Source organism: Furipterus horrens, unplaced genomic scaffold, assembly GCF_987537825.1.
Source record: "Furipterus horrens unplaced genomic scaffold, mFurHor1.1.pri manual_scaffold_4, whole genome shotgun sequence".
NCBI lineage: Eukaryota > Metazoa > Chordata > Mammalia > Chiroptera > Furipteridae > Furipterus > Furipterus horrens.
Genome location: NW_028327174.1, coordinates 53,107,830 through 53,119,980, shown reverse-complemented (window position 1 = coordinate 53,119,980; position 12,151 = coordinate 53,107,830). Strand labels below are relative to the sequence as shown.

General features: G+C 49.8%; 1 protein-coding gene across 1 annotated transcript; it reads right to left on the bottom strand.

Annotated features, from left to right (window-relative positions):
* Window positions 1-1,695: 1,695 nt before the first annotated feature.
* SOAT2 (sterol O-acyltransferase 2) lies at window positions 1,696-12,046 on the bottom strand. The gene is made up of 15 exons (XM_090273242.1): window positions 11,412-12,046; window positions 10,865-10,920; window positions 10,260-10,396; window positions 9,890-9,949; window positions 9,481-9,588; window positions 7,557-7,833; window positions 7,020-7,089; window positions 6,389-6,473; window positions 5,646-5,691; window positions 5,322-5,451; window positions 4,290-4,387; window positions 3,634-3,732; window positions 2,995-3,130; window positions 2,364-2,509; window positions 1,696-2,161 (listed from the first exon to the last, which is right to left on the bottom strand). The coding sequence occupies exons 1-15, from the start codon at window positions 11,485-11,487 to the stop codon at window positions 2,111-2,113; spliced, it is 1,575 nt and encodes a 524-aa protein (XP_090129368.1). The 5' UTR covers window positions 11,488-12,046; the 3' UTR covers window positions 1,696-2,110.
* Window positions 12,047-12,151: the final 105 nt, after the last annotated feature.

The following is a 12,151-nucleotide window of genomic DNA, read 5'->3' as shown; positions in this document are numbered from 1 at the left end:
AGGGAACAAACTCCCAGTTACAAGATGAACTAGTTTTGAGGATCTAATGTACAACATGCTGACTATAATTAACAACACCATATCACGTACTTGAAAGTTGTTAAGACAAAAGATCATAAATGTTATCATCATAGATGCAAAAAAATGGTAATTATGTGAGGTGATGGAGGTGTTAACTAACCCTATTGTGGAAATCATTTCACAATATGGACATGTATCAAGTCATCACATTTTTACACCTTAGATTTATATGTTATAAATCAATAATGTCTCAATAAGGCTGGAAAAAAATAAAAATAGAAATAAATTAATGTTTTTCAAATCCATTGAATGCAACAAAAAAGAGTGAACCCTAATATCAGTTATGGACTCTGGGTGATAATGATGTTTCAAAGTAGGTTCCTCAGTTGTGACAAGTATACCACTCTGGTGGGGAATGGTGAGAACGGGGGAGGCTAGGTGTGTGGGGGGACAGGGAATGTATGGGAAATCTCCATCTTTGCTCAATTTTGCTATGAACTTAAATTCTCCTCTAATGAATAAAGTCTATCAAAAATAAATAAATAAAACATTAAATAAAAATGATGGGTACAACTAGAAAAATATATTCAATTTTTTAAAATAATAAACATAATGCAAAATAAAAACAATAGACACAATTTTCTGCTTATCGGATTGGTAAAAATAAATAAGTTGACAAAACCACATATTGGCAAGGAGGGAGAAAATAGGCAGGCAATATCATACTCTGTAAACTTATGTAAGCTTTCTAGAAGGAAGCTGGATGATGTGTATAAATTTGAGTAAGTCCACCCAATGTTCCAGTAATTCTGCTTCTAGAACATTCCCCTAGGAAAAAGTACAAAGATGTATATATACCCAAGAAAGTTCATCACAGAATTGTTTTAAAGAGAAAAATGTCAGAAACAATTGAAATATATGTAATTAGTTAAGTAATTTATAGTTGTATACTATAAATGTAAAGCAATGCCGGGCAATAATTAAAAATGATAAAATATATCTATTTTATTGACATGAAAAGATATTCTATAGACACCGTCAAAATGCTTTAAAAGTGCCCCCTCTCTCTCTTAGGGGTCTTGGTTTGTTTGGTCCTCAGTCCCCCTGGAGCTAATGTTCCCCCTTTCCTAAAGCAGATGTCTCTCTACCACCAGGTTAGGCAAGAGATCTGTGTAGGAGAGACTGAGATGACTCTCTCCTTAGAGTGACCGTACAGTCTGATTTCTGGAATGGTTCTGAATATGAATATTTTGACCTGCTGTCCCCATACAGGTAAGACACTCCTAATTTTAATGTCCATTTTATAGCTGTGGAAACTGAGGCTCACGAAGTTGAAAATTTGCCCAAGGTCTGTACAGGAGGTTCCTCTCCTGGGTCTGCTGAAGGAAAGGAGGGCTGCTATGTGCCCTCTCAAAAGGTACTAGAGGCTGCCAAGAGTGGAAGGAATAAAGGGGTGTGGAAATGTGAGCTGAAGAGGAGGCAAGGTAGAAGAGGGGCTGAGGCCAGCTTTGGGGGAGAGAGGAGTGTCATAGAGAAGATAAGGCAGGATGTCACTCAAGACCTCAGCTCCTTCTGCCACAAAAGTCTTGCCTCTGCAGACACAATTCTTCAATAATGCCTGTCAAAAATGGGCCTTCCAAAAATGATGAATGAATAAATAAATGAATGAATGAATAAAAAGAAACACAGAGTTTATTATTGTACTAGAAGTACAAAAAGACGTCCAAACCCTTCTCAGACCTTGGTGGTCTCAGGTGTCTGTAAGTCCCCAAACATTCAACAAATATGTGAGGTCCTTTGAGTGTCTTTAAGTCTGGATAGCCATGGAGTGGGGAGTCGGGGGGGGGGGGTGCCCTGTGCCCAGTCTATGGGGATAAGGGCTCAAGAGCCAGCACCACTCTGTGTCTGTGCTCAGCCACCTTAGGCCCACAGATCTCAGGCTCTGGAGTTCTCTGGTGCAGTCATGCATGCTGGGTCCCCTTGCCTCAGAGCTAGGTCTTGGAGTGCAGAGAGATGAGCCCTGGTCCCAGGCTTTGCAGGCAGAGAAGAACTTGGTGGTATCAACAGGACAGTGAGGGTGCCCTGACCTCTAAGTATGGCAGGACCACGATCGAGGTGTCACCAGCCCCCAGAAGGTTGTCTGTGCCAGAGAAAGGGAGTTGTGAATGAGGTCCCTCCCAGTGCCCACTCTGCACTCAAGACACGGGAGCCCATCAACCCCAACCCGGCCCTGGCCCCAGATCGTAGCTGTTGAAGTGGGTAAAAATAGGAGGCTAGCTGCTGGGAAGGGGAGGCGTGTACTCCTGGATGGGGTGTTGAGTGTGGGTGTCATACTTCCTTACCTGGGTCAGGGGGCAGTGCCGCCGTGCATACCACTCCTGGCAGTACAGGCTGACCTGGATGCCCTGGCCCAGAAAGAGCATTGTCCACATCAGCACGTTCCACGCTGGACCTGTGTGCCGGTCATGCATCATGAAGTTCATTGTTCCTGGGGCAGGAGAAAAGATTGTCACCCCAACTCCAGATACCTGTGCCTTGTGTCCCTGGCTGCTCTCCCATCCCAGGGCACTGAGAAGAGATTGAAGAGGAAGGTCCCATTGGAAAAGATCTTGAACCCAGCCCCAGAAACCCATGGAGGTCTCAAGTGGCTCATGTAAAACCAGGATTCCTCAGTTTACCCTTCAATATCCTGGATCTCATATTGAACCTCCCAACCACCACCAATTTTCTCCCCTTTGTTTCTCTCTATGTGTGTCCTGCTCAGATGCTCCTCTCGAGCCAGAAATCTTCTCCCACACCCCCCAGGATACCTCCTTGCTGCTATCCGATGCTGTCTCCCTCCCTGCTCCCAGGTCTCCCTTCTGTCTTGGGTGTGTGGCCTCCCCCACCAGTCTGGATTCTCCAGGAGCAGGAGCACAGGCCTCCTCCCTCTGGATGAATCCCCCTCCAGTGGCATACAGAAGCCAAGCTCACCTCCAATGACAAGGAAGAGTATCAGCATGACAGGGTAGAAGAAACCCAGGACAAAACAGAAGATGTACTCATGGACGACTGCAGAGACCAGGAACACACCCAGCATGGCTGCCCCTCGGGCCTGGCCACCAAGGAGCTGGCAGGGGAAGGGGGAGGAAAGTAGAGTGACTCTCTTCAGGACCCCTCTAGAAAAAGCCCCCTCCTTAAGAAAGCCAGTAAGGTACGCAGTGCAATGAAAAGAATATGGGACTTGGGGTCAGAAGGGCTGATATGTCTTATTTAAGAGCATTTTATTAGCCCATTGGACCTTACATGCAATTTTAAAAAGAGGATATAATAACACTTACTTCATAGGGTTATTGTACAGATTAAATGTATATAACAACTCTTGGTAACTGAAAATTGGTACATGCGTGCTCCTTAGGAGGGCAAGAAAGGCTCTGTGGAGGGGGTGGAGTTAAGGACAAGGAAGAAAGGAAGTTGGATCACAAAAAGAATTCTGTCCGTTGGATTGGATAGAATGGGCAGATGGAAGTCAAAGGGCCCTTAGATTGAATGGTGCAGAGGTAGGAAAGGAGAGGCTGTCCCAGAGAGGCTCCATTAACTGCAGGAGCTGAGGAGGGTCTGCAGAGCCCATACCCACAGCCCATCCTGATATACATAGCTGTACAGCCAGTCATGGACCACCACGTTCCAAGTGCGGTAGTAGTTGGAGAAGGACGTGGAGTTCCACCAGTCCTGGAGAAGGGGAAGGGTCAGAGTGTGGGAAGGAGATGAGCATCAGGGCCCTCTCTCTTCCCAGGCTCAGCTTCTCAGCTTCTTACCCTCCCAACCCTGCCCCTTGACTTCTGTCTCTACCCCAATGTTCTCCCACAAGGGCTGCCTCCAGGCAAAATAGAGACATTAAGCACTGTCTCAGTTCCCTCTTCTGGACCTGGGGTCCCTGTCTTTCCTGCTACTCCCCTTCTTTCTGAAACTTCCTCTCCATCCACACAAAAGCAGTTAGCCCTGACTAGTCTGGAGGTGGAGGGATGGCATTTAACCACACCCAGAAGGGCACACTTCTCACTGTGGGAGACCAACAGCACAGCTGAGACAACACCCAACATAGCCACCATCCTCCCCAGGAACTGACTCTCCTCCATGCTGCCTGAGGGGCCCTCTCCAATCCCCAGGGACCCCTGCCAGTGTTATCCAGGCTGCTATTTTCATTAGTGAGGTCCTTCCCTCTTAATAGAAGACTCTGCAGTCCCTCCCTGCCTCTACCTCCCAAGTGGCCCAGGTCCAGGCCTCACCCGGTAGAACATCCTGTCTCCAAATCGTAGCATCTCTGCAAAGGCGTTGAGCCAGCAGTGAAGGAAGGCGAAGAAGATGAGCAGCAGCATGAAGATGCCTGGTGAGTGAGGACAAGGGGCTGCAGGTTAGACTGGTCCATCTGGAACCCCCAGGAAGATCTGAGGAGACTTCGCCCAGCAACTAGGGTTTCAATCTTACCCATCATTTACTAGTGATTTACTAATTCATGCATTTATTAATTCATCTATTTGCTCATGAACTCCATGCCAGATCTTGGGGCTATGAGACGATTCTCAAAGCCCCTGGCCATTGAGAGTTCACAGAGTGGTTGGAGAGAGAGAGAGAGAGAGAGAGATGTCGAACCACACATCAAGGTCAAATGTCTTGGGAGTCAAACATGGTGGCCATAGATGTGCTTGGGAATGCAGAGCATAGGGTAGGTCATGCTAATTGATGGCTAAGAAAGGAAAGGCTTCCTAAAGGAGGGCCTTTCACATGGGCCTCCAAGAAGGAACTGGATTTTACAACTGGATAGTAGTGAAACAGCATTCCAAGCTGAGAGACTAGTATGAGCAAATGTCCTGGGGGCATGAAAGTGCATGCAGTTCAGGGAATGGCTGGACTCTTGGTGGGGTGTGACACACAGGAAAGGCCTTGAATGCCAGACCAAGGTTCAATTTTATCTGGAGATACCAGCAATGGGGAATCACTGAGGTTTTGAAGCAGGGTCAGGAATGATTAATCTGTAGGAGGGAAGTTCATCTGGGCAGCAATGTCCTCAGGGGCAGATGGGAGAGGAAAGATTCAGGTGGGAGGGACACCGGTTGAGAGGCTAATGTGGAAATGGGGAGCAGATGGCAAACTGAACTGAGACCCTGACATTGAGCAGCAGTAGGAAGGGACAGAAGTGAAGGGAGATTCAGAGGAAGAAGGTGTTGAAACTGACTGAAGGTAAAGAGCAAGGGCAGTGAGAAACTCCCAGCTAAGCTTCCCACAGGCAGCCTATTCCAGTCCTGCTTTAGTGGGCATACCTGGCAATGTGGCGTGCATGACTGACAGCACCAGGGCGCGGGTGCTGAAGGGCTCCCGGCTCATGTTGGCAAAGACAGGAACACAGAGGCGGCCCAGGATGAAACAGGCATAGAGGATGCAGCCCAGTGCCTGGAGAGAGAGTGGTGGACACCTAACTTTGAGGAGGGGTATTGGCACCTGCCCCCTCACTCTGTACTCTGGCCCATCATCTGCCTCCTCTTCCCTCTGACCTTCTTCCCAGGCTTCCTCCACCCTACTCCCAGAAATCCCCCCTCAGCCATCATGAGTCACAGGTGGTCCAACCTTCTACCCCATCTTCTGACCTGGGCAAAGTTCTTGGCCACATAATTCCACCTGACGCTGGGTGTCCTGCAGCAGCAATGGGGATTACATGTTTCTTGTTCCCAGCTCAGGCCAGGACCCAGGTTCTGGAGCCCTCTCTCCACAACCCCTCAACTGCTCAGGCCTGGGACGACTTTCTGGGGAGGTGGGAGTCTAGAACACTTTGCACCTTCCATAGTAGAGATGGCAAATGGAATTTTAGCTTGGGTGTCGACTAAGGTGACCAACCACCTGGAGTTTGCTCTGGACTGAGGGATTTCCTAGGACCTAGGGTTTTCTTTCTTTTTTTCTTTTTTAAAGATTTTAGTTATTTCTTTTTAGAGAGAGAGGGACGGGAGGGAGAGAAGGAAAGAAACATCAATGTGAGAGAGAAACATTGACCAAACCCGCATCTTAGGCATGTGCCCCCACCGAACGGGAATTGAACGGGCGACCTTTTGCTTTGTGAAACGATGTCCAACCAGCTGAGCCACACTAGCCAGGGCAGAACCTAGGATTTTCAGTGCTGAAACAGGGACAATCCTGGGCAAACCAGGACAGCTGACCATTGTTGTGTCACCATGGATGGGGCAAGAAGGGGTAGACTACTTGCCACTTCTTTCTCATCTCTGTGATGGGATGCTTCCTGAGAAATGTCTCGGGTGAGGCTAGGGACCTCAAGGAGAGGAGGAGGGCAAGGTCACTGGTGGGCCTAAGCATTTGGGGAAGGGGTGCAGGGTCTTACCTGGGGTAAGTCTCCCTGTAGATGAGTGTGGGGCAGAAGAGGAAATAGAGGTAGCTGGAGAAACTGGGGGCCTGGACCCCCTCACCTGGGGAGGAGTGAGAAGGGTCCATCAGCGATGGGGGAAGAGAGAGAGGGCAGAGGTGAGGTGGGCTGGGTGGGACCAGGGTGTGGAGAGCTGGATAGGACAGAGGTGAAGGGATGTGTGAGGGGTTGGATATTGGGTCTGGAGGTGGGGTGAGGGTGGGTGAAACTGAGCAGGAGCTGAGCCTGCTCTCTAATACCTCCCTCTTACTTCCATTCCATTCCAGGCACCCCATTTTCTGGTGCAGAACCTGCAATGGCTGAAGCTTTATTTGGCACCCAGAAGTTCCACTACCCATTCCCCTTTTCTCCAGGCTAGGCCTGGAAATGGGAAAGCGCCAAAAGTGCTGGGCAACAAAGGAGCCACCTTTCAGAGTGGGAATCGAGGCCTAATGTCTAAGGTCACAGAGGCCAGTTGGAGGCCTGACCTGTGCCCAGTGGGCAAGGTGGGCTTAGGAAGTCAGAATTTTTTTGAGGATCCTGCCACTGCTGGCTCTATTCAATCAGCCAGGAGACCTGAGCTCCCAGCAGCCCCCGCAGAAGGCCTCACCTGCTTTGGCGGGAAAGATACCCGGTGCAGTCTCTCTTAGGAAGGAGTAGCTTTTCATCAGGAGTCTGACCTGAGACGAGTGGAAGGGAGGTAAAGTTGCTGTGTGGCTTTAAGCATATCACAATCTCTCTGTCCTCTCCTTTGAGAGGAGGGCGGGGAGAGAGTGAGGCGGGGGAAGAGAGAGGAGGGTAGAGAGAGAATGAGGCAGGCAGTTCATAAGATATGTATGGTCAGAGCACATCATTTTTTTAGTCGGATTTCCTTATTGCTGGGATGAATTCAGGGTAAGAGGGTACTGAAAAGGCCTTCATTCGGCCAATCCCCTGCGACTGCGGAGCCACATTGTATTTGCCTGGCCCCTTCTGTTTCGTTTGGATTTCTTTGGAGCCTGCTTGTTGCTCAAATCCCTCGCAACGAACTCCGCCCCTAGTAAGTAGCTCCACCCCGTCAATACAGTATCGAGTGCCCTCCCTCATCAGACCTCCATAGCCCTCTGGTGCTCACCCGCCCCGCGCCACTATTGGCCCCATCCGTCACCTGCTCAAAGACGAGGACACAGCTGGAGGCAGGCGGGAGCTGATACTTCGCAGCCACGTGGACCGGGAGTATGCCAAGCACGGCGGTGTGTGCGGCCAGCAGCGCGCAGCCCAGGCCCGCCCCCAGCATCCAGACCCCTGCGGCCTGGGGCCTCGCCCACAGCCGGAGGGACTGGTAGGGCGCCAGCAGAGTGGACAGAAACATGGCGACCCATGTCATCAGAGCCAAGGGCAGCTGTCCGAAGCTGAAGATCAATAGGTCAAACTCCAGCATGAGCCTTGGGATGGGAACGGAGAGACAAAGTAGACAAGTGTGTCTGTAGCCCACCCTTATCCCCTTCATCTGCAGCCAGAGCTCTTGGAAGATAAACTAAGGTATCTTGCGAAGGTTGTGAGGTCCTCATCTCTGAAAGTGTTCAAGAAGGCATCTCTGTTGCCTCAACTTCTAGGGCAGGATGTTGCCTGAGGAGACTCTCTCTACTGGGAAATGGGTTTGCTTCCAAATCGCTGTTAGAGCCCTCTGTGAATCTTATGGTGCTACAGAAGGGCTCTATACATTGCATGCCAGAGGTGTTAGGATAGAAGGTATTTAGTGTTTTAACTTTGATTTTCATTATTTCTCTTCTTTTGGAGTGCCAGCAGGTCGTTGAGTGCTTTGTTTACTTAGATTAAGAGTACACAGTTTTGCCATGGCCAGGTGGCTGAGTTAATTGGAGTAAAATTCTGCACACCAGAAAAAAAAAAGGTTGCGGGTTCGATCTCCAGTCAGGGCCCATACCTAGGTTCTGGGTTCAATCCCTGGTTGGGGCACGTACAGGAGGCAATGGATTGATGTTTCTCTTTCTCTCTCCCTTCCTCTCTGTCTAAAATCAATAACCATATCCTTAGGTGAGGATTTTTTAGGAAAGGGTATACAGTTTTAACAGTGAAGAATTGGGAACAACCTGCATGTCCATTAAAAAAGGACTAAATGAACAAAATCAGACATCTTCAGACACTGCAGTCATTGAAACAATGGACTGACATGGAAAAGTCTCTAAACTAGGTTGTTAGGGAGTGAAAGCAAAACAATAGGTAAAGTAAGTGTCTCATTTATGTAAACCACCACAAAATACATCTCTTTGGTCCTTATATAGATATGGATGGAATGCATGGAAACTGCTTTGGAGGGAAACTCTCAAAACTCTTAAAAATGTTACTTCTGGAGAATGGTCTGGGGATGAAGGGGTGGTCAAAAAGGACTGTCACTTTACATGTATTTTAACTTTTTACTGAGATTTGATCCTTATAATACTCAACAATTTTACCAAAAGGAAGTACTGTTGCTGAACTTGCAGATCCTTGGCCCTCTTCATTTTAGTGCTTCCTAAACTCTCTACTTTGCAAGGGTTGGCCTACAAATACAGACCCCAGGCATATAAAGCCTTCTGATGCTCAACCCCTAGAGGGGGAGGTGCTCTCTGGGGGAACCAGCCCACCAAAGCACTGTGTGTGCTTGTCTGTCTTTGCTACAAGATTGGTAGTGCCTCATAGATAGGGATGAGGTCTGCCCCTCATCTCCCTGGTCCCCAGGGCTGGTCCTTGGAAGATGCTCAAAGGAGGCTACTTTAACTGAACAGCATTGATTTGGAAAAGAGTGGGGTGGGAAGTGTGTATGTGTACACACACACACACATATCTCTGCCTTGAGGCAAAGTTCCTATTGAGAAGGACTTGAGTGGCTGTCTGCAGAGTGGCTAACCCTGGGAGGACAGACCAAGGGCCATCCAAGGCTGTGGAAGGAAGAAACTAAATGTATGTTTTAGGGGGAATGTTGTTGGAAGCAACACTAATGTGTGTGCAATAATCAATGGTAGGTGAAGCCCTGGGGACCCAAGGGGTCTGATCTGATCTGTGTGCCTGTCCTGGGCAAGAGATGGGCCTACCTGCCCTCATCAATGAAGTCGATGGCCAGAGTGCTGATGATGAAGACACACAAGCCTGCGATGAACATGTGGTAGATGGTCCGGAAATGCTGCACCTTCATCAGCTCACTGGAGGGAGACGGGCCTGAATGTCAGTGTGGAAGGGTCCTCAAGGTCATGTGGAAGGGTCCTTAAGGTCATGTGAACTAGCTCTGGCACTGAACACATCTGTCCAAAACCCTTTCCAGCCCAGACACTACTTATCCTGGTGGCCTTTCTTCCACGGTTCCACCCGGGGCAAATGGTGAAACTGAACCTTAAAAACCCTTTCCAAGTCATCTCCCAAACCACCTAGAGCCTGGGGATGAGAACTGAGGTGTGCTGGACCCCCAACCAAAGCTCTTTCTTTTCCTCCCACTCCCTGACTTACTCAAGCAGGGACTCGCGGATGATAAAAACTTTCCGTTTTCTCAGGGATGGCTCCTGGGTCCTGAATTGAGACAGTTGTTCTGGGTCAGGACCCAAAGGTAAAAGGCAGTGGGACAAACACAGGGCCTCGCAGAAGATCAATACTTGGGAGCCAAGGGCAATAGTAGCAGAAGGTCAAGGCTAGGGCCAGAGGGCAGGACCAGGCATCAGGTCAGGGCCAGGGCCAGGGCAGAGCAAGGCTGGAGGCGGAGGTCAGTGCCAGGAAGGCAGAGGCAATAAAAAGCACATGAGATGGTGCTTATTGCTCATAATCTTACAATGGAGGAGGCTGCTCCAGCCATTCCTCATCCCTTGTCTCCTCAGACTCTTACTTGCTCAAGGAATCTGGAGGAATGGTAGGCAAAGGTCTGCCTTGTGGTGGGTAGGATTGTACAGCCTCCGATATGACCTGATCCAGCAGCTCCAGCAGCTGTCTCTGTGCTTGCTCCAGCAGCTGCATCTTCACCGCCTGCAGGACAAACAGGGCCCACTGTCCCCCCATCCAGTCTGCCATCCTCCCAGTCACCCAGCATTTACTGGGCTTCTCTCCATGTGCTCTAAGTGCTAGGGGTAGAAAGCATGGTTTCTGCCCACAGGTTCCCCAATAATCCATCTCCCTCTGGCTTCCCAGGGCAGCAGTGATGATCAAGGAGCAATAGCAGGAGTGACATTTCCAGTCCCAACCACCTTGTCATCTCTGACTTGACTGTCTTCTCCCCGACCCTAGCCTTCTCTCTCTTAACAGAAGACTGTTCACTGGCTGATTTTGGCCCCTGCCCTGATGACCTGTGTTTCAAATCCCTTCATCTTAACCCTTAGCTCTAACCTGAACTGAGGGGTTTGAACCCAAGAACAAATTGTCTTTATCACCAAACTGGTCCTCACCCCTGCCTCCCTCCACATTGACCTCTGACCTCTGACCTCTGAGGCCCCTCACCTCCATGTGTTGGGTCCATTGCACCAAGTCACGGCTTCCAAGCACCTTAGTGTTTCCTAGGAGATGGGGTCAAAGGGCACACCCAAGGAGGAGGAGTTAGGGTTCTGCTGTCTTGTGCAAGCCCAGAGGCATCTTCTGCCAGGAAATGCTTTCTGTGTGCTCAGCAGCCTCCCAGCCCCCCAATCAGAAGATATCTAGTATCTAGTTTCATGGGTGGGGCAGTGAGAAGGGAAGTTATTTTGTCAGGGGGTGAGGAGGCCACTGGTAAGCAGGGAGCCTGATGACATTACTGGAAACAAGGTACTCAGGGAACAGAAAGCCTCTCCATTCATCCCCTGAGGTTAGAGTCAGAAAGGCAAGGCAAGGTCACCGCTATGAATGCCCCTTTTCTCCTCTGTCTCCCAGCTTAGTGGTTGGGGGCAGAGGTCAGAGTCTGCCTTCTCTCACCTCCCAGGACAGCAGGAAGGGTTTCAGGTAGACAGCAGGAGCCCCCTCTCAACAGGGTATACTCATCTGAGCTTTCTGCACTCCCAGGTGGGTGGCTCACCTTCTCCGGCGGTCTGGTCCTCCTGCTCTTTTCTCCACCCTGCTCTCTTCCGCAATTGGGCTTCCCTGGGCTCCATGGTAGTGTCGACTGGGCAGCAGGTGGCCTCCGCGGTGTTCCCTCCTTTCCTTCACAGCCTGCCAACCGGCTGAGCTCCCATGGCCCAGCTCAGCAGACTGTTTAGAAGGCTGAAGTCTTTTCAGGAGGAGGGGGCCTCCAGGAACAGGATAGGTTATCTGATCTGGAGGGCAGCACTTCTGAGCTACAGGCTCTGGGGACTATTGCAGGAATGGACAGGGCACAGCCCTACAACAGCCCCCCTACCACCCAGATGCCCAGCTCTGAGCAAGCGTGCTCTCCCTCCACGGGAATAGTGACTATGCATGTAGTTGGAAGGGGGACTTTGCCTCTCTGAGGCTTATCACCTAGCCTGGCTCACCTTCCCAGCAGGCTGAAGGTCTAGGTGGAGTCAGAAACCTCTTCAGATATCAGCACACTCAGCTCCCTTAGACCGTGAGATCAGGAGTGTGTCATCTTGAAAGTACTGTATTCATATGATAAATATTCTGATGGGGTTGACACCTGTGACAATTGCGATGCTGTGGCCCCTCCAGGAAGTGCTGGGTGCCAGGGTCCCTGAATGTCAGCTCTTCCCTACACCGGTTTGGGTTAGCATATAGACAAAACAAACACATGGTCAGTGCCTAAGGAATGCCAGGCATACGGAAGAACTAGATTTAAAT